At 51.4% G+C, this 18439-nt stretch overlaps 3 protein-coding genes across 3 annotated transcripts; 2 read left to right on the top strand and 1 right to left on the bottom strand.

Moving 5' to 3' along the window:
- Window positions 1-4479: 4479 nt before the first annotated feature.
- Window positions 4480-5064, top strand: LOC109780853 (uncharacterized). Its single transcript, XM_020339441.1, has 2 exons — window positions 4480-4686; window positions 4822-5064. The coding sequence occupies exons 1-2, from the start codon at window positions 4480-4482 to the stop codon at window positions 5062-5064; spliced, it is 450 nt and encodes a 149-aa protein (XP_020195030.1).
- A 1427-nt stretch (window positions 5065-6491) lies between these two features.
- LOC109780855 (uncharacterized) lies at window positions 6492-12962 on the top strand. The gene is made up of 4 exons (XM_020339442.4): window positions 6492-6713; window positions 6810-6902; window positions 10059-10237; window positions 12479-12962. The coding sequence occupies exons 1-4, from the start codon at window positions 6569-6571 to the stop codon at window positions 12542-12544; spliced, it is 483 nt and encodes a 160-aa protein (XP_020195031.1). The 5' UTR covers window positions 6492-6568; the 3' UTR covers window positions 12545-12962.
- A 1512-nt stretch (window positions 12963-14474) lies between these two features.
- LOC109780856 (FBD-associated F-box protein At1g66310) lies at window positions 14475-16570 on the bottom strand. The gene has a single exon (XM_020339443.4). The coding sequence runs from the start codon at window positions 16309-16311 to the stop codon at window positions 14656-14658; it is 1656 nt and encodes a 551-aa protein (XP_020195032.1). The 5' UTR covers window positions 16312-16570; the 3' UTR covers window positions 14475-14655.
- Between the last annotated feature and the right edge of the window lie 1869 nt (window positions 16571-18439).

Genomic DNA, 18439 nt, shown 5'->3' with positions numbered 1-18439 from the left:
TTTCACACTTTTCATTTTCAAAACCCCACCTACTCTCGGGTGCCCACTACTCTCTCCCTTGAACTCCATACTACATTGTTCGAGGAATGACAATTTTGTGAAGGATTTTTCGTAAAAATGTATGTAAATGATATTTTTTTTCGTTACTATACGACATAATAAGACTATGTGCGCAAGTTTTATATTTTTTTGATTTTTTTTGAATTAGTTATGCTCAACCCTAATCAGTCAAAACCCCTCAAAACCCCGCACACTACCGGGTCGTCGATCGTTGTGCGTGGACGGTTGAGATCAGGCGCTAGGGTTAGCTGCAGTGTGCATCGATCCGCATGAGACGCGCTGATTGGTTGAATCAATGTGCATCGATCCGCATGAGACGCGCTGATTGGTTGAATCGGTGGGGTTTGGATCAGCCTTTCTCGTTGGGGCATCAGGACCGTTCATTTGAATCCAACGGCAAGAGTTGACGCGGTGCATGGATTAAGCCTACGCAGTGCCCTTTCCATCGTTGCATGCGTGCCCGTGCCTACCTGCAGCATGCATGCCCACCCGCGGAACTAGGCCCGTGCGTTGCATGCATGCCCTCGACGTAGCCCTGCTCCGCCACCCCTATCGATGCAGTAAGCTGTCGCATGCCTACCATTAGAACTGATGCAACGTCGCATCAAAGCATGCACCCGGCCACAATGCAGCAGCCCAATGAAGACAACCAAAAAGCCAACGCTGCATGGCGTGTTGTACATGGTGTGCTCCTCTTTGAGGACGCAATACTGGCATGGGGTATCGATGTGGGTATCGATGCAGTTCAAACGGCGTGTTGCCCGTTACAAGATGGGCAAATGAAGGCGTCCATTATTTTCACGTCTCCCATCGACCAAATCGATGGGCAAATGAATGCACGGGCGGCACACACAGAGAACCCGGGGCAGGCGTGTCCCCTTGACCCACGACAGCACAGACGCGTGCGTGAGCCCGTCCCCCTTGACCCGTGACCGGTGGCACAGAAGGATCGCAGCCCGTTTCCCACGCTTGTGTACACACTTTCATGGGGCGCCACCAAACACCGCCCGCCCATTAATTCTACGGGGTGAAACCACGTCGCACTTGGGCTATTTAAGCCGGGCACTATCGTCTTCCTCTCCCTTCTCATCCACACCCCATCCTCTGCCTCCTCTGCCTTCCTTCTTCCTTCTTCTCCATCAAACCCGATCGAGCCCTCGAGCCACCCCGCCACCATGCAGTACAATGCCCCCACCTACCGCTTCCCCCCAACCGTGCCGGAAAGGCTCTACCCAGCCGGAGTGTATGTAGAGGGAACCCTTAGGGTTTGGGCGATCTCAAGGTGGAGGGGCGCAAGGGAGTTAACGGAGTTCTTCCTTGCAGCCGGCTTCCGCCACCTCCCCCGCGGCTCTCCTCGGATGTACCATCTTGAGGAGGTCAACCACAACGGCGTTGTGGTTGGGCTCCTCGCCACGTTCACTAACCCTTTCGATGCTTTCCATCTCCTCGGGCGAGCGTATTGGGTTGGTTGTGAGTTCATAGCTTTCACAACCTACAATATCTTCACCGACTTCAACGGCATCTTCCCCAACAACGGCGTTATGCACACGCTCCTGTACCCCATCAACAATGGGGAGGAGTGAAGGGCGGCGCCCGGAGGAGCGAGGTGGCCCCGGAGGAGGAGGAGAATAAGAACCCGAAGAACCCGCGTTTGGTGCCCCCCTATCTATCTAGCTTGCTATAGATCTATCGTATTATTTTTTTAAGTTGTAATCGTTATGCTACTATTATTAAGTTTTATTAGTACTTTAAGTTGTAAGGCTATCATGGAGTTGTAAGGCTATCGTGGAACTATGGGTTGCAATCGTTATGCTTCTATATAATCGTTATGCTACTATATATATTGTGTGTTTCGTGCTATTATTTGTGGATTGCTATGGGTTGTTTTTGCTTATTATTCGTGTATTGCTATGGGTTGCTACGGGCCCGGGTTTCTACTCCCCAATCACCACACACACCATCTTCAAAATATTGACCAAACCATGGACATGCAACTAGGAGCCAAATGCAAACCCACTATGGACATGGGTGCAACTAGGAAATGCAAACTAATTTACTTCGGGCACTTCATGCAAGCATGCAACTCATTTAATTCATGGAACTGTAGACATGCATAAAAACAATTAACATTTAGTTTTAGTGCATCAAAAAATGATCCATCACAAAATTTAGTGCAAGAAAAAGGCCAAAATAAAAACAAGTAACATTTTATTGGGCCCCATTTTATTTGCCGAAGTTAGAGGTGGGCTGGTGTCCCTACGCGGGTGGGCTGGTCTTGGGCATGGTTATTTTCTCACGGCCCATTTTCTCACGGCCCAACATCTATTCGGCAGCCCAGTTTTGTTTTTTACTAGAAACTGAATTTGGGTGTGTACTCTGTTAACTGAAGAACAAAAACAGAGGAAACAGAGCATGAACACTGAATAGGGCCCCTGAGAATATCATTACAATAATTCAAGCAAGTTTTGCTTCACACTAATTCAAATTCATCTAACAAATGATCCCTGGCTAACTCAAACTACTAGGCACCCCTGAAACTAGTTTTGACACACTAACTGAAACTCTAACAAATTCTAGCGATTGATGAACATCAAGTAAAATAAACCCATAGCAATGACACAACAATAAAATGCTCCAGCCATCATATTTGCTTGCTGCTTCAAATCGATCAGATGCTTTAGTTGCTTGCCAATTTTCTTCAATTCACACTTCAGTTCTGCACTGTGCATCATCGGATTGGCTCTGTCCGCCAAATTGGGGGCTTGTTCCACGGCAAGCCGCCCCCCAAAATTGAGCTCTTGGGTTCCGGTTGATCCCTCCAATTTCAACCTTTCAACATAGTCATCGAGCCACTCAAAATGCCCACATTTCTTCAGAACCTGAAAAACAGGGGGCCGGCGGCGCATGAATCCTAGATCCACCACCCAGATCCACCGCCCTAATTCGAGGAAAAAAGAAAGAAATCGGGAGAAATTAGACCATAAGATTGGTCAAGAACACAGATCTAACCTGCCCCGGCTGTGGCCTGCTCAAGCATTTCACAAACTCGCGCCCACGGTTGCCATTTTCTTCCCTCACACAAGTCAAACGCTTCAGAGGCTCCATGCGCGGGCAATCGGGGCATCTTGTCAACGGCAGTGGACTGTACTGCGTCCATGATTGGCGGGAGGCCGAAGTCGAGCTAGACATCACTCGCCGGCGGCGCGCTTCGTTGCCGGAGCAGAGGAAGAAGAAGGTGGGAAAGGAAAGGGGCAGGGCAAGCAATGGAGGGGGGTGGGGTGGGCTGGCTCGGGCTCGTGGCTGGCTCAGGTCGGGGCACGCTGATGAGCACGGGCATGCTTGCGTGGATAAGTTGTGGGTCCCACCCGCATGCGAGTAACTGCTAGGTCCCGCGTGTCATAACTCGAATCGCTAACCCCTCGTGTTTTTCATTTCATGGTTAAACAGAGCCATGTCGCATTGGAGCTATTGTTTGTTTCTAAAACGTCGCATCACAGCCATTCATTCCAACAACGTCGCACTCCTTTCAATTCGCATGAAAAACGTCACACAGGAGCTATTGACCCGTAACATGACGAGGAGGCCCAAGAAGGCGGCCACGAGGAGGATCATGATAAACGGCCATGGGTACCAGGGGAGGAATTTGCGCCAGTAGCCGATTTCGTCGCGAAAGGAACGCATCGTGGTTGTACGTACATGATTCAGCGGCAAGGCAAAGGCTGTTTATATAGACTCGGGAGGTGCGCGGGCAGGCAAAAGGCTTGGAAAATCAACCACTATGTACTAGAGTAGCATAGAGCAACGATCGGACTCGGATTGGACTCCAAGCCGGATTGTTTTTTCTATTTTTTGAGGCAAAGCCGGATTGTTTAAATATCGTATACACAACACAAGGAATGTGTTGTTAGGCCCAATGATCGAGCGAACCAGCAATATTGATTCTCCACAGGATTCGCTACAGCCAGATTTCAGCGCGAGAGTTTTTCTTTTTTTGAGGGGTAGCGCGAGTTACGTGTCTCGCTTCCCGCGAGACTGACTTCCGACTCGCCTGAAGCGCCCCGCAGCCGCGCACGCGCACTGTCGGTCCGTCCGGAGTGAAGTCTGTTTTATACATGTAGAGCGCGACGCAAATGAACTCCGACATTTAAATCTCTAAGAGCATCTACAACAATGGCTGCAAAAAACGCGTGTGTGGTAAAATGCGATTTTAGCGTGCGCGGGACAGTTTCACGTGCTCCAACGTAGGCGGGAAACGGTTTTGTGCGCGCGAAAAAAAGCGGCCAGTCGCGCGCTAGATTTGGCGTGCCGCTTCCGGCGCGCCGATAAAATGCAGCGCCTGCCACGCGCCCTCTGCCGCTCTCTCGTCACTTCCTCTGCCGCTTTCTCGCCTCGCCGCCGACGTGCCACCACCGCGCCACCATGCCGTCGCGCCGCCGGGGAGCTTCGGGCTACCGCGCGCGTCCGTCCGGCACCTTCTCCGTTGAGATTCGGTCCGGCGACGTGCGCCTCGACCTCGGCACCTTCGAGAACGCCCACGAGGCCGCCCGCACGTACGACGCGGCGGCGTGGCGCCTCTCGCGGTCTCGCCGGGATATGAACTCCCCGGAGGTGTCGACGCGGGAGATGGCACAGGAGCTGGCGCCTCCCCCGCGGCTTCTCACCGACAAGGGTCGTCGCGAGAACCGGAGGCGGGAGCGTCGTCTCAGCCTCGACGAGATGGACGAGGAAGCCATGGCGTTGTGGCGCCAACGCTTCCCGCAGGACGTCATCAACGAGCAGCAGTTCTTCGCGGAAAAGAGGGCAGAGAGGGAGGAGAGGAGGGCGGAGCGAGCCGCCTATCGCGAGGACCGGCGTACGCGGAAGGCGGCCGCTCAGTTCAACATCGAGCTAGGAGCAGCGTCGTCCTGGGACTCCGAGGATGATCGGTTCCTTGACGCCTTCATTATGACGTCGGAGGACGACATCACCGAGGTGGAGTCCGAGTCGGAGGAGGACGACGAGTAGTTTTCTATCTATCGTTTTATCTATCGTAGGAGGAGGCTACTATCTATACACTATCTATGTATCGTTTATCTATCGTTTTAATTTATCTATGTACTATCTATCAATCTCTCTATGCCTATATGTGTACTGAGTCGTAGTATAAAAAATAACAAATATAGCGCGTCTGCTGGAGCGGCTTACGCGCACTCTATTTTGCAGCGGCCGCTGGAGCTAGCGCTCCGCCGCACGCAAAAACTCGCGTAAACGGCGCTGTAAACGCTTTTTTTGCGTGCCTGTTGGAGATGCTCTAAAGTCCATACCCTATGCTCATCGATCCTGGTTAATTGTAACCCTAAACCTATTGTTTAGAAGGCCAGTCCATTTACAACATTGCCAGTTCTGCTTTCCCCTCTCCTGCAGGGGCGGAACCAGAGGCGAACCGTCTGCCAGCGTTCTCCATGAGCGAAAGGAGGGGTTTCTTCATCCTTCGCCGTCCGCTCTGGCGACGGGAGGGGAGAGGAGCCTCTCCATCTTGTCGATGTAGTGTAGATAGGTTAGGGCTAGGTGTGTGCTCGTCCGCTAGTACGTTTTCAATGATGATGGCGGCGGCGGCCAATAAATATGCCTTGGTTCTGTCTCTGGTGGCTTCCTATGGTGCGGTCAACGACGGATCTGGTGGCTGGTTTGCCAATCGGGGCTGGGGCAGCGACGGTGCTGGCCCTAATGTGGCTTTTCTGCTCTGACCTCGTCGTCACGGCGGCGACCTGTTGGAATCGGAGCTCCGGGGACCCAACAAGGTTCGAACTGTGGGGTATGCTTGATGTACCCGCTACGCTTTGCCTCGCGACTCACAAACTCACGGCAATGCTCCGGCGTGCTCGAGCTAGGGAGGATCAACGAAGACACGACAGTTTACCTAGGTTCGGGCCACCTTGCTGTATGAAATCCTACTCCTGCCTTTTGGTTGGATTGCCTCGGGAGAAAGGATGAACACGAGTATACCAGGGGGAATCGACCCCTTCCTACGGTGGCACCGTGTCCTAACTTATACTAGCTCTGGTTCTCTTCACCTTGTCCTTACTTATATCTGCCTTCAATTTGAACAGCAATTGCCGGCTTCGGCTTCCCGCGGCCGATCTGCCCGGCGTCGGCTTGCCGATGGGATCGGGCGACGCCGCGATGGGCGAACAGAGAGACGAAACGAGAAGTTGTCTAGTCGGGGAATCAAACAGTACAAACGAGAGGCGTGCGGCATGTAGCCATCGAGAGGCTGCGGTTTCTTTTTTTCTTTTAGGGAAGAGCTTGCTGCGTGTATAGCTTCTGGGCTTCTGGACTAAGAGGCTGTGGCCTTTCTCTGTTTTTTATAAGAAGAAAAAGGATAGACGCGGGCTTGCATGAACCGTGGGCCTCTGGAACCGGGGCCCATCTTTATTCTGCTCACCAGGGTGCCGCCCAAACCAACGAAGAGACCACCAGTTCACCAGCGCGGGACGTGGCGACTGCTCTGAAACCCCCAAACCCAACCATGGAGCAAGCCACCCCGCCCGCCGCCGCCGGCATCGACCTTTCCCCGGCGGCAACCGACCTCGGCCGGGTGCACCTCCTGCCCTGCGGCATCAGGCACAACAGCGCCGCCGCCGTCTCCGACTACTTCAAGCCGAGGGACACTGGTCCGTTCGCTCGTTTCCCCTCCTCTCTCCGTTCATCCGTCTACCTTCTGTCTGTTTGGTTGACGAATTGGTGGGTGCGTGCGTGCGTGCGCGCAGGTGTGGAGGTGGACGGGGTGAAGGTGGAGGAGGCCTTCTTCCGGGGGAGGAACCTGCAGGGCGCCACCGTCGCGCTCCCCGATGGCTACCGAGGTGAGCTCCGGCGATCTGATTCTGTTCGGTGGAAAGGGTGGCGATACTTAAATTTGGAAGCTCTGGCACAGATTTGAAAAACTGCGCAAAACAAACTTCTCTCTTGGAATTACGCTGTCCTTCTATCCATATATGAGAAATGTGCGCGCTACTGCTTTTCATTGAGATCTGAATATTTAAAGATGAATCATGGCCTGATAATGTGCCAAAGTGTACTTACTTAGATAGGCGTAATTCATTTCAACAGGGTAGTGCTTATAATGAAAACCTACGCAAGGAACGTGAAATTCGGTTTAGCTTACCACAGAAACGGCCATTGAATTGTGACATGGTCTTTTACTATTTTATTATCTTGTATCAAACCTGCATGGAAACAAGAATCTGACATGCCTTACTCCTGGCAGAATGTAAATTTGTCTAGGGATACTAGGTTTGCATATATAACAATGTATATCTGGACTATAGTGATGGTATGATATGATGTTGGTCTGTTATGACCGGCATATTAGGGGCTTAGCCCAGTGGGCTGTGGCCCAAGTTATCTTATCGTTATTAGGGGCTTAGCCCAATTATCTTATCGTTATTAGGGTCTTTTGCTTAGGAGTCAAGTAAACCTCTCTATATAAGAAGAAGAGATGTATCAATCTAATCAAGCAAGAAGCAATCAGTATTTGCTCGGCTTCCCTTAGGGAGCCGGGAGACCTAACCCTAGCCGCCTCTTGCGCCGCCGCCGCCTCTTCTCCACCACGCGAGGACGACGCCCAGCCGCCGCGCCCTCGACCTCGTCTTCCTCCATCTTTCCCCTACAATCTCCGCCCTAGAACCGGCAGAACCCTAACTCCTAACACCCTGGTATCAGGTAGCTCAGTTCCGATCATGTCTTCACCGCCGCCCATCCTGTCGCTTCCGCTGCCGACCGTCACCACTGCGCCGCTGGCCTTCTCCACCACGCCGTTGCCCTCCCCGTCCGCGCCGCTGGTCGCATCCTCCGGCGCCGCCACCACCCAGATTACGGCGCCCTCCACCGCACCACCGGCTGCCGTCTACTCCCCGGCGGAGATCACCGGGGTCCTCAACGATCTCGTCACCGCCGTCCAGGGGATACAGCTATACCTAGCCGGCCCCTACGGGCCGCCGCCGCCGCCCTTGCCGCCGGCCGCCGCGACCGGGCCAGCTGCCCTGCCGTGGTTCCGTGGTATTCGGCACCCGCGGCGCTGACCGGGCCTCTACACCACCACTGGCCGCTTCAACCGTCGCCCGCCGCCGCGCCCCAATGGCCGCAGTGGCCGGCGCCGGCCCTCGCCGTGTCACCCACGCCACCCGGGTCCTCGCTGCCACCGCCCTGGCAGCCGCCGCACCCCGGGGCCATCGCGACGCTGGTCGGGCCACTGCAGCCCTCGCTGCAGCTACAGCCATCCCCCTCCACCGCCCCGATCTGGCCACAATGGCCGGCCGCGGCGATGGCCACGCCCGCCGCCTCCGCCGTTTCCAGGCAGCAGCAGCTGCCGGCGCCTCCGCCGCCCAACACCGAGCTGACTACAACCGCGCCAGCGGGCATGCCGATTCAGCACGTGCGGTTCCTGCCCTCGCCGTCCCAGCTTCCGGCCTGGTTGGCCGGGACGTCACCGCCGCCAGTCTACACCATGGCCGCGGACCAGCCGGCGCCCTCCTAGCCGTACGACGGGCCCTTCGGCTCCGCGGGTTTCCACGCTGGCTTCGACGGGCCACCGCTTTCCTGCGGACCACCTGTGCACACCGGACTAACGCCATCCTCTTCGCTGCTCCGTACCGCCGAGCCGTACACTCACGGCGGTCATGCTCAGACACCGCCGCGCTTCGCCAAGCTCGCCTTCGCCACCTACGACGGCGCCGAGGACCCCCTCAACTGGCTCAACCAGTGCGAGCAGTTCTTCCGGGGGCAACGGACGCTCGCGTCGGACCGCACCTGGCTCGCCTCTTATCACCTCCGCGGCGCCGCACAGACGTGGTACTACGCCCTCGAGCAGGACGAGGGCGGCATGCCCCCATGGGAGCGTTTTCGCGAGTTCTGCCTCCTTCGATTCGGACTGCCGATACGTGGGAGCCGGCTGGCGGAGTTGGGCCGCCTTCCCTTCACCTCTACGGTGCAGGACTACACCGACCGCTTTCAGGCCCTGGCGTGCCACGCGTCCGGCGTGACGGCTCACCAGCGGGCCGAACTCTTCGTCGGCGGTCTGCCAGATCATATCCGCGTGGACGTCGAGCTGCAGGGACCCCAGGACCTCCAGACGGCCATGTACTACGCCCGCGCGTTCGAGCGCCGCGCGGTGGCCATCCAGCAGGCATCACCGTCCCGGGCCGCTGGGCCGCCACCCTGGCCGGATGTTCCTGCGCAGGGTCGGCCTGCTCAGGCTTCCGCGGCACCCCTTGCCGCGACCATGGCGCGCCCGTTCCGCTGGCTCACCTCGGCCGAGCTACTCGAGCGTCGCCGCCAAGGGTTGTGCTTCAACCGCGACGAGGCCTACATGCCCGGCCACGTCTGCCCCCGACTCTTCTACCTGGAGGCTGCAGACTACATTGAGGAGGACGCCGTCGCCGCCGGGCTCGGCAACCTGGCCGCCCCAGCTGTCGCGGAGGTGTTTGACGCTGGTTGATCACCTCGAGGAGTTCAGCAAGCGCTTCCCGCCTTACAACTCGAGGACGAGCTGTTTGTGCAGGCGGGGAGAAGTGTTATGACCGGCATATTAGGGGCTTAGCCCAAGTTATCTTATCGTTATTAGGGGCTTAGCCCAATTATCTTATCGTTATTAGGGTCGTTTGCTTAGGAGTCAAGTAAACCTCTCTATATAAGAAGAGGAGATGTATCAATCTAATCAAGCAAGAAGCAATCAGTATTTGCTCGGCTTCCCTTAGGGAGCTGGGAGACCTAACCCTAGCCGCCTCTTGCGCCGCCGCCGCCTCTTCTCCACCACGCAAGGACGGCGCCCAGCCTCCGGCCGCCGCGCCCTCGACCTCGTCTTCCTCCATCTTTCCCCTACAATCTCCGCCCTAGAACCGGCAGAACCCTAGCTCCTAACATGGTCACACTCTACTCTTCCATGTTTCTGTACAATGCCTGAGTTTGGCACCATCTTACTGTATGTTAATCGAATTTGGTGGTCTGAAGCTTACCTGTAGGTTCTGTATTGGAGAAGAAGAAGAACGAAGAAAAGGATGCTCAGGGCATGGATGAGGAGGCTAGCAATTTTGTATCCCGTGCAGAATTCCAGAACATAACTTACTGGAATCATGATACCATGCCATCAGCGGAGGATCCTCTCCCACGGTGCTTTCATTGGTTAGCCATTGCGAATGCAGTGAGTGTTTTATCTTTTCTTTTCCAGAATCTGATTTATCTATTTTTTAGCAGATGACTGTTAAGCTTCTGTACTGTTTGGCTTGCATCCCTAAAATATTTAGTACATGACTGTTGACCATGTTAGTCAGGGTAAGATACATAGTAAAATATTTGGTTGATGACTGTTGACCATGTTAGTCAGGGTAAGGTACATTAGACAAAATTTTGGCTTGGTGAGTTTGACTATGTTAACCATTGCGAATGCAGTGAGTGTTATTTTTTGCCAGAATTTGTTTAATACATTTTTTAGCAGATGAGCTGTCATGCTTCTGTGCTGTTTAGGCCCTGTTTGGTTCATAGGTCCTAGGACTTTTTTTAGTCCCAACTTATAAGTCCCAAGTCCCTAAAAAGTCCCTACCTGTTTGGTTCCTGGGACTTAACATGGACTAAAAGACCATATTACAACTATAAGTCCCTATAAGACTCTCAAGGAGAGTCTTATTTCATAAGTCCCAAATGCCCACTTTAAGTCCCTATAAGTCCCTCCTGTTTGGTTTAGATGGGACTTATAGGGACTTTTTTAAGTCCCTAAACCAATAAGTCCCTGGAAACAAACACCCTCTTAGCCTCCATCCCTCAAATATGAGAAAATTCCTTATATAACACTCTTTTAAATGTTGTTTCCTTATCTAACACTGAATTTTTTTTCTTCCTTATCTAACACCCAAGTGTAAATTTTGTTCCTTTCTAACACTTCCGTTAGTTCTGTTAGCCTACACCGTTAAAAGATGCATGGAGTAATGTTAGTTTTCTGTAGCTGGATGAAATTGCCCCCTGCCCGTAATAATAAGCATGAGAAAATGGAAAAAAAAAATAGACCGAACCGGCCATCTCTCTTCTCTCCCGACCCGCGCCTCTCATCCCTTTCTCCCAACCCTAGCGGCGGCGGCGGTGGCGAACTTCCTAGTCCTATAGGCGGCGGTGACTCCGGGTAATGGATGGCGGCAGTGCTGCGGATGGGAACGGCGCTCTGCTGAGGGGGTCCGACCTCGGCGCTGCTGCGGATCAGCCGTTGGTGAGCGATGGCGACGGTGGGGCTGCGGAGGGGTTGGGCCAGCGCGCGACTTCGGCAGGTGGCGGTGTCTCGGCTGCAGCGGGCTCAAGTCCCTGCCGACGCCGGTGAACATATCCCTGATCCCCTGACTCCATCCGCTCCATGCCTTCCCCGTTGCTACGGCCACTGACAGCTTCGTACGCCGGGACCTTCACCGACCAGTGCTAGCCCTCACAAAGACAAGTCTGCGCCCTCCTCTTCCTCCTCTCAGGAAAGGGCTTAGTCTGTTATGTGATGCTTTATTTCTCTGAAAATGTTATGGATCTGAAAATATTCAGTTACTCTGTTATTGATCTGGTTTAACTCTAATGCTGATGCACTATTATTCACATTGCAGGTTATTCATGCATTTATTTATCTGTGAAAATGGTTATGAGTTCTCTGTGAAAATGCTTATTATTTCTCTATAAAGATGCTTCTTACTTCCCTGTGAAAATCTATATCAAAACTCTCTTTGAATTAGTCTGTTATATGCTTCAGTTAAGGAACAAGGTTTGTAGTAGGATAGTGTAAATTGTGACCTGTTTTTATTTTTGGACTCCAGAGCTGCTTGTTACTGGCCAACGACCTATTAGCAGGTAATGCTATTTGAATTTTGTCACAAGTTGCATGAGGGGTAAAATCGTCTTTTCAGGTGCCCTTTAACACCGTTAGTAGTCAAAATGGACGGAAGTGTTACAAAGGGAACAAATTTTAGAATTGGTGTTAGATAAGGAAGAAAAAGATTTCGGTGTCAAATAGGGCAAAAAGTTTTAGGCCAGTGTTAAATAAGGAATTCTCACCCCAAATATTTGGTAGACGACTACTGACCCTGTTAGTCAGGGTAAGGTGAATAAGTTATGTTCTACCCTTGCTTAGTGAGTTTGATCATGTTAGTAATTCTGCATTTCATTCTACTCTTCATGACTGTTCAATGGACACTGCTTAACAAACTAAACATTATTGTTTGTGATTGATTCTGTAGTGTGTTGTTCCTGGACGTACTTGTGCTGAGTTTACAGTTGATCAACATGATGTCTCTTTGTTTGGTCGATATTCCTTTCATGTAGTCAGCTGGTTAGGCACGGTAACATGTAGTAGGTATCTACTGAAAGACCTTTTGAAATTCTATCAGATTGCCCTAACTAGAGCTTCTTGTTCATGCAGATGCACAAGCCAGTTACTGCTGAAGACATGGCTAACATGTCAGCCAGGCAGAATCAGAACAGTTGACCAAGATCTATTGCATGGTGAATCTGTTATCTAGTTCCAGCTGGTGCATCATCCAACCAATCTAATAAGCAATCTACCAATACAATGAACTTGGAATGTCATTAGCTGCGAGCCTGTGTGGGCCAGGCACTCTGTGAGGGCTGCGAACTTGGAATGTTGGAGAGCCCGCTGTTGTTCTCTTCTTGAAGAGGGGATTCCTGCACCAAATGTACCAGTATTGCTCTTTCTTGTTCTACAGAGTAGTTCATTTGTCTGGTTATCAGATACATGTAATGTTGTGAATTTAAGTTGTCATGTCTTGATATGATGTGGAAATATTAATCCATCTCCCGGAAAATTCTCACAATTATAACTGTCAAGGTGCTACCGCTGCTCCCAACCTTAGAAAAGTGCCATAAAATCAGGTTATCATGATTAATTATGATTTTAGTTGTTTTTCTAAAGGATGCTTTGATAATTAAATCATATCTAACACCGAGATAGATTGTATCTATAAATTTGTTGCAAGACTATGTCATGACTATTTGTTGTTTTTCCAAGGTTGATATGATTGGTATTATCCCGGCAAAAGAAAAATAAGATATGAATTGTATAACTGTAAAAAAAGGATATGAATGGTACTACGAGGATATAATACCCCCCCCCCCCCCCCCCTCATATGGTCGGTATTATCCCAGCAAAAGAATAACTATTTGTTGTTAAACATGTTATGAATTGAATGACGTTTTTCCAAGTACTAACCCTCAACTCTAGAAAAACGGAGATACAAATTTGAATGGTACAGCTTAATATGTGGTACTATCATAACTACGAGGAGATGGTATAAATAAATAAAATCAACACTATTATGGCGTGACGGATTTTCTATTGCAAGCCATCAAAGAAACCAGGTCCAGCCTTTGATTTCAGTTCATGGCCGGCATCTTGACCTATCGCATCAAAGAAACCATATCTTGACCTATCAAGTCATCAAAGAATATGTTACACTTCTTGATGTCTCGTATACTGTAAGCAAAATCACGCACAAGCACACAAATTATTGTCTAATGAAATACAGCTAGTTCATATATATTTATATGGTCTTAACTGAACAGAAAATGATGATGCCAATAGCCCCTAGAATGAACAATTCCCATCCTTGTATAAGCATCGAGAACAGGCAATAATTCTCTTTCACATGAAACAGCTAATCTGGTATCTACAGTTTTTTATTTTTTATTGGAAAGGTGTGAACAAATAGAACTCAGCCAATCGGCTGGTGTGTTTTGTACAGCTCCAGGGCATCTATGCAATAGGAAATCAAAATGCCTTTGTATCCATTATCCCTTTAGTTTCGAATAAAAGACGTTCATCCTTTAGATTTTCTATTCGATCAATGCTATTTCAGGGTGTGAGGTATTTGAACCAAACCTAATCTGTTGGGAGCCAATTTTCCTTTGCTTGTCCCAGAAGCAGGGCTGGAGCACACTGCTCAAACCGTCGGGTTTTATCCGCAAACAGAAAAGGGTAGGATTTTCGACCAAGATTCATGAATTTGTTGCTAGGTTTGACGTATATGTTAGGAATATTCCCGCAAAAAAAAATATATGTTAGAATAGCAACTTGATATTATCTGGAAGCCGAAGCCATCATACATGTTAGGAATAACAACTTGATATTATCTGGAGGCCAAATCCATCATTATATACAAGTGCCATACAACGTCACAGTAGATATCAATGACCACAGTATCATGCATACAAGTTTAGATTTCAATGAAAAGTTGCACAACCATCGTATCTTGCCAAATAAGTGCTCTTAGGAGGCCATTATTCACCTGGAAAACCAACCCTTGGTGGATCCAGCATTTGACACAGAAGTTTTCAAAAATTGTGACGCCCCAACATTCCTGGACTACAACAAATCCATTACTTCTAGACAGAGACACCAGTGGACATGGAAAACTTAATGCCACAAATTATTCAGGTTTATTGGAAAATAAACACACTGCCTGGAACAGGAAAGGAAAGCACGAAGAGACACACTACTTGTGTCATAGATCATAACTTACATTGAATAAATAGAAGGATAAGGAGCACTAAATGAGAGGCCTGTAAGAAATGTGAGAAAATTCAGCCAAAAACTAGTTGAACAGCAGAGGAAGAAACCCCATCCATGATTTGCTTCAGCGTGTAGTCCTTCTCCTCGTCCGTCCATGATTGTTGCTGGGTAACCATCTCCCAGTCCCAGAGTCCCTTGCCCCTTGCATGACCGTTCTTGAACATGGCAACATGGCGCAACGCTGTGCATGCTCCCACGACGAGATTGACTAGGCAAATCTGCCTTTTAGTTCCCTGGAAACCAGCAACCACAAACTCCCTCAAGTTATGCAGCCCAAGCTTGCTGGGCTGCCAGGAAATTTCTTCACCGGGCTTCTCCTTGCAGGAGGCAATGTTGATGTGAAGGCTCTCCAGGGAAGGTGTCATCTCAAGAAAAAGACAAGGCCATGTGGCATCCCAGGAAGATGGAACATCCGCGACCAGCAGCCGCCTCAGGTTAGGCAAATATGACAAGGGAGGGCTAGACGGCACGATCCATCTGTCAGGACCAGTGAACCGGACAATGAGATTCATTATATTTGGTGTGCATCGAAGAAACGTGTCAAGCTCCAGCTTCAGCTGATGCGCAAAGTATTGACGCGCGCCTTCCATTGTGACACCTATGCGCAGTGCGAAGTTGCATTGCCTCATGGAGGGGAATGATGTATACTCGAAGAACACTCTGCTGGTTCCCAGGGAGGCTAGGCTCTCGAGACAGGGGAGAGCCCTTAGCCGTATCCACCGAAATGTGCAGCTGTCCACAACAAGTTCCCTGATCTCTGAACTGGGGGCGTTCACCACCACCGGCAAGCGTATGCCTGAGTCGCTGCTGCAGCCACAGGAGATGAGGTGCAGGGTGTAAAGCTTTGGGCACGAGGTGAAGACACCCTCGTAGGCGGCCGGGGGCGTGGATTCCGGTATGTCTCGCAGGACGAGCATGGTAAGTGAACTGTACTCGTGCAGAGGCGGGAGCACGCAGCCTCCAAGCTTGAGGCTTTGCAGGCGTGACGCACGGGGCTCCTTGCACAGGCCATGGCTCGGAAAGGCGTGGACGAGGTCTTGTTGCTTGTACAGTGGCTTGGCGATGGCCTCGAGGTCGTCGACGCCCCAAGCATCAATGGCCTCCGCGATGAGCCGATTGATGCAGCAGCCGTAGCCGTTACCGGTGGCGAAGAACTCGAGGTTCAGTCTCTTGACGCCGCAGCGAGGTCGAGCTCCTTCCAAGAAGCCCTGGACGGAGCTGTTCAGGGCGCGCATGGCACGGCGCTCGTACCTCTTGATGTTAGGCACGAGCTCCAGGCTCATGGGCTGGCGTCTGCTGTAGATGTCGCGGTGGAGGAGGACCCATCGGTGGTAGCGCGGCGGGAGTATGTCGCTAACCCTGAAGTCCAAGGCGGGGAGCTGGCGGGGCAGGTGCGCCCAGCGTCTGGAGATCAACCCGGCGCCGAGCGCCGTGCGGGTGTCGAGGCGGCGGAGGACGAGGAGGAGCAGATCGTCGGAGAGGTCGCTCATCCGGTCGTCACGGAGGGCCGGCAGCTGCCGTCGCCGGCGCAGGAATCGACTCACCCCGCTCGTGCTACTGCCCCTCGCCCTGTCCATGAGAAAGCTACCTCCGCCGGCGCGACGACGAATCGAGTAGCGAGCATCGCGACTGCGGTTGGGCTTAAACAGAGCCTTCGGCATCGACATTGGAAATTGCTCGGATCGGGGACGAGAGGTTTTCTAAACTATATATAGGGAGTATATCTGTGTTCTGGATCAACGACCGGCAACCGGAGTATAAAGCGTAATCCGAAACCGCCGGCGAGAAGGGGATTGCGTGAGATTTGGGGAAACGGAGCGCCGCCAGCGAGTGAGGGAGACGACAGAGACGAGGATTGAATATTGAGCGCACACGTTTGGAAATAGTAGTAGCCCTAGAATTTACAGAAACGGCCTCTTGGATGAGGTAGCTTTCAGACCAGCTTGGCGAGGTCGCCCGGATGGGGCCGAATGGGCTCGAGGATCCTTCAAGTTTTTTTTTCTTTTTCACTAATAGCAACTCCAATGTCTCAAAAACAAAAAACTTGAAAGCAACTAGTTAACGAGCACTCCTTCGACAGCCTCACAACAATCAGCGCCATTTGGCGCGCTCTCAGCCATTCGCCACGTGTCGCGCTCTGGACGCTTACTTCGGATTTTTTTCTCGCACGCGTTTTCGGCCTTTTAAACAGTTTTTTTTACGTTTTGGTTTTTCACCGGTCTTCCTTAGCTTTTCGACAAAAAAAAATTGCGCAAAAAACGTGTTTTTTTTTCCTTCGGGAGAGTTACGGTTTTGCTTCCGCGAGAGGCACGGTTTTGCTTTCGCGAGAGTCACGGCCGTGCCTCTTGGGTCACGAGAGTCACGCTTTTTGCTTTCACGAGAGTCACGGCCGTGCCTCTCGGAAACGAAAGAAAACGCGTTTTCTGTTTTTTCTTTCGCGAGAGTTACGGTTTTGCTTCCGCGAGAGGCATGGTTGTACTTTAGCGAGAGTCACGGCCGTGCCTATCGAAAACGAAAAAAAACGCGTTTTCAGTTTTTTTTTCTTTCGCGAGAGTCACGGTTTTGCTTCCGCGAGAGGCACCTTTGTGTTTCGCGAGAGTCACGGCCGTGCCTCTCGGAAACGAAAAAAATGCGTTTTCTGTTTTTTTTTCTTTCGCGAGAGTCACGGTCTTGCTTCCGCGAGAGGCACAGTTGTGCTTTCGCGAGAGTCACGGCCGTGCCTCTCGGAAACGAAAGAAAACACGTTTTCTATTTTTTTTTCTTTCGCGAGAGTCACGGTTTTGCTTCCGCGAGAGGCATGGTTGTGCTTTAGCGAGAGTCACGGCCGTGCCTCTCGGAAACGAAAAAAACGCGTTTTCTGTTTTTTTTTTCTTTCGCGAGAGTCACGGTTTTGCTTCCGCGAGAGGCACCTTTGTGCTTTCGTGAGAGTCACGGCCGTGCCTCTCGGAAACAAAAAAACGCGTTTTCTGTTTTTTCCTTACGCGAGAGTCACGGTCTTGCTTCCGTGAGAGGCACGGTTGTGCTTTCGTGAGAATCACGGCCATGCTTCCTCGGAAACGGAAAAAAACGTGTTTTCTCTTTTTTTCGCGAGAGTCACGGTTTTGCTTTCGCGAGAGGCACGGTTGTGATTGCGTGAGAGCACGGGCGTGCCTCTTTCGGAAAGGAAAAAAAACTCATGCTCTCGGTTCGGTTTTTTCGTCCGGCTTTTTTCGTGAAAAAAAAGTTCGCCAAAACCTATCAACATGACATCTAGTTCTGAAGATCTCGACGCGAGGAATCCAATGGTGAAAGCGGTTCGAGATTTGGACGCACGGTTTGAGAAATAAAACGTTTTGAATAAACGAATCTTAAAAAAAGGAAAACTCCCTGGTTGCGACAAGTGGCGCGCTGCATGTGCGCCACTTGTCGCAACCAGGGGAGTTGGATTAATCTTTGCAACGAGTACTCCTCAACTAGTGATTTCGCAAAAACTTATAGCAACTCCAACCGGCCGACCCAAACAGACATCGATTTTGTCCGTTTTTTGTCTGTTTAGGTCACCCGTCGGCTCATCCGTGTCCGCCTTTTCATTTAGGTCGGCCGATGTGCCCAACGGGAGCGGATTCATTTTGTGCATGTCCGTCCTGGCATTTCGTCGAACATCGTAGCAGGCAGGGACGCAGGTGCACGTTGACCATGGCCGGAACGAGCTGCACCCACGCGAGCATGTACGAGGGGCGCCTGCCGGGCGCGACCACCTGCTCCAGCAGCACCAGCCGGGCACGAGGCGAGGCAGGGTGAGCGCGGCTCGGCACG

The sequence above is a fragment of the Aegilops tauschii genome, chromosome 6 (genome assembly GCF_002575655.3).
Source record: "Aegilops tauschii subsp. strangulata cultivar AL8/78 chromosome 6, Aet v6.0, whole genome shotgun sequence".
NCBI lineage: Eukaryota > Viridiplantae > Streptophyta > Magnoliopsida > Poales > Poaceae > Aegilops > Aegilops tauschii.
Note: the sequence above shows the minus strand (reverse complement) of the source record. Positions and strands in the feature narration are given on the sequence as shown.

Excerpts from the sequence above, each read along its gene's own strand:
- LOC109780856 (XM_020339443.4), bottom strand. The coding sequence starts at position 16,311 with ATGTCGATGCCGAAGGCTCTGTTTAAGCCCAACCGCAGTCGCGATGCT.
- LOC109780855 (XM_020339442.4), top strand. The coding sequence starts at position 6,569 with ATGGAGCAAGCCACCCCGCCCGCCGCCGCCGGCATCGACCTTTCCCCG. Across the intron at positions 6,714-6,809 it reads CTTCAAGCCGAGGGACACTG|GTGTGGAGGTGGACGGGGTG; the intron begins GTCCGTTCGCTC and ends GCGTGCGCGCAG. Across the intron at positions 6,903-10,058 it reads GCTCCCCGATGGCTACCGAG|GTTCTGTATTGGAGAAGAAG; the intron begins GTGAGCTCCGGC and ends GCTTACCTGTAG.
- LOC109780853 (XM_020339441.1), top strand. The coding sequence starts at position 4,480 with ATGCCGTCGCGCCGCCGGGGAGCTTCGGGCTACCGCGCGCGTCCGTCC. Across the intron at positions 4,687-4,821 it reads AGGTGTCGACGCGGGAGATG|GACGTCATCAACGAGCAGCA; the intron begins GCACAGGAGCTG and ends CGCTTCCCGCAG.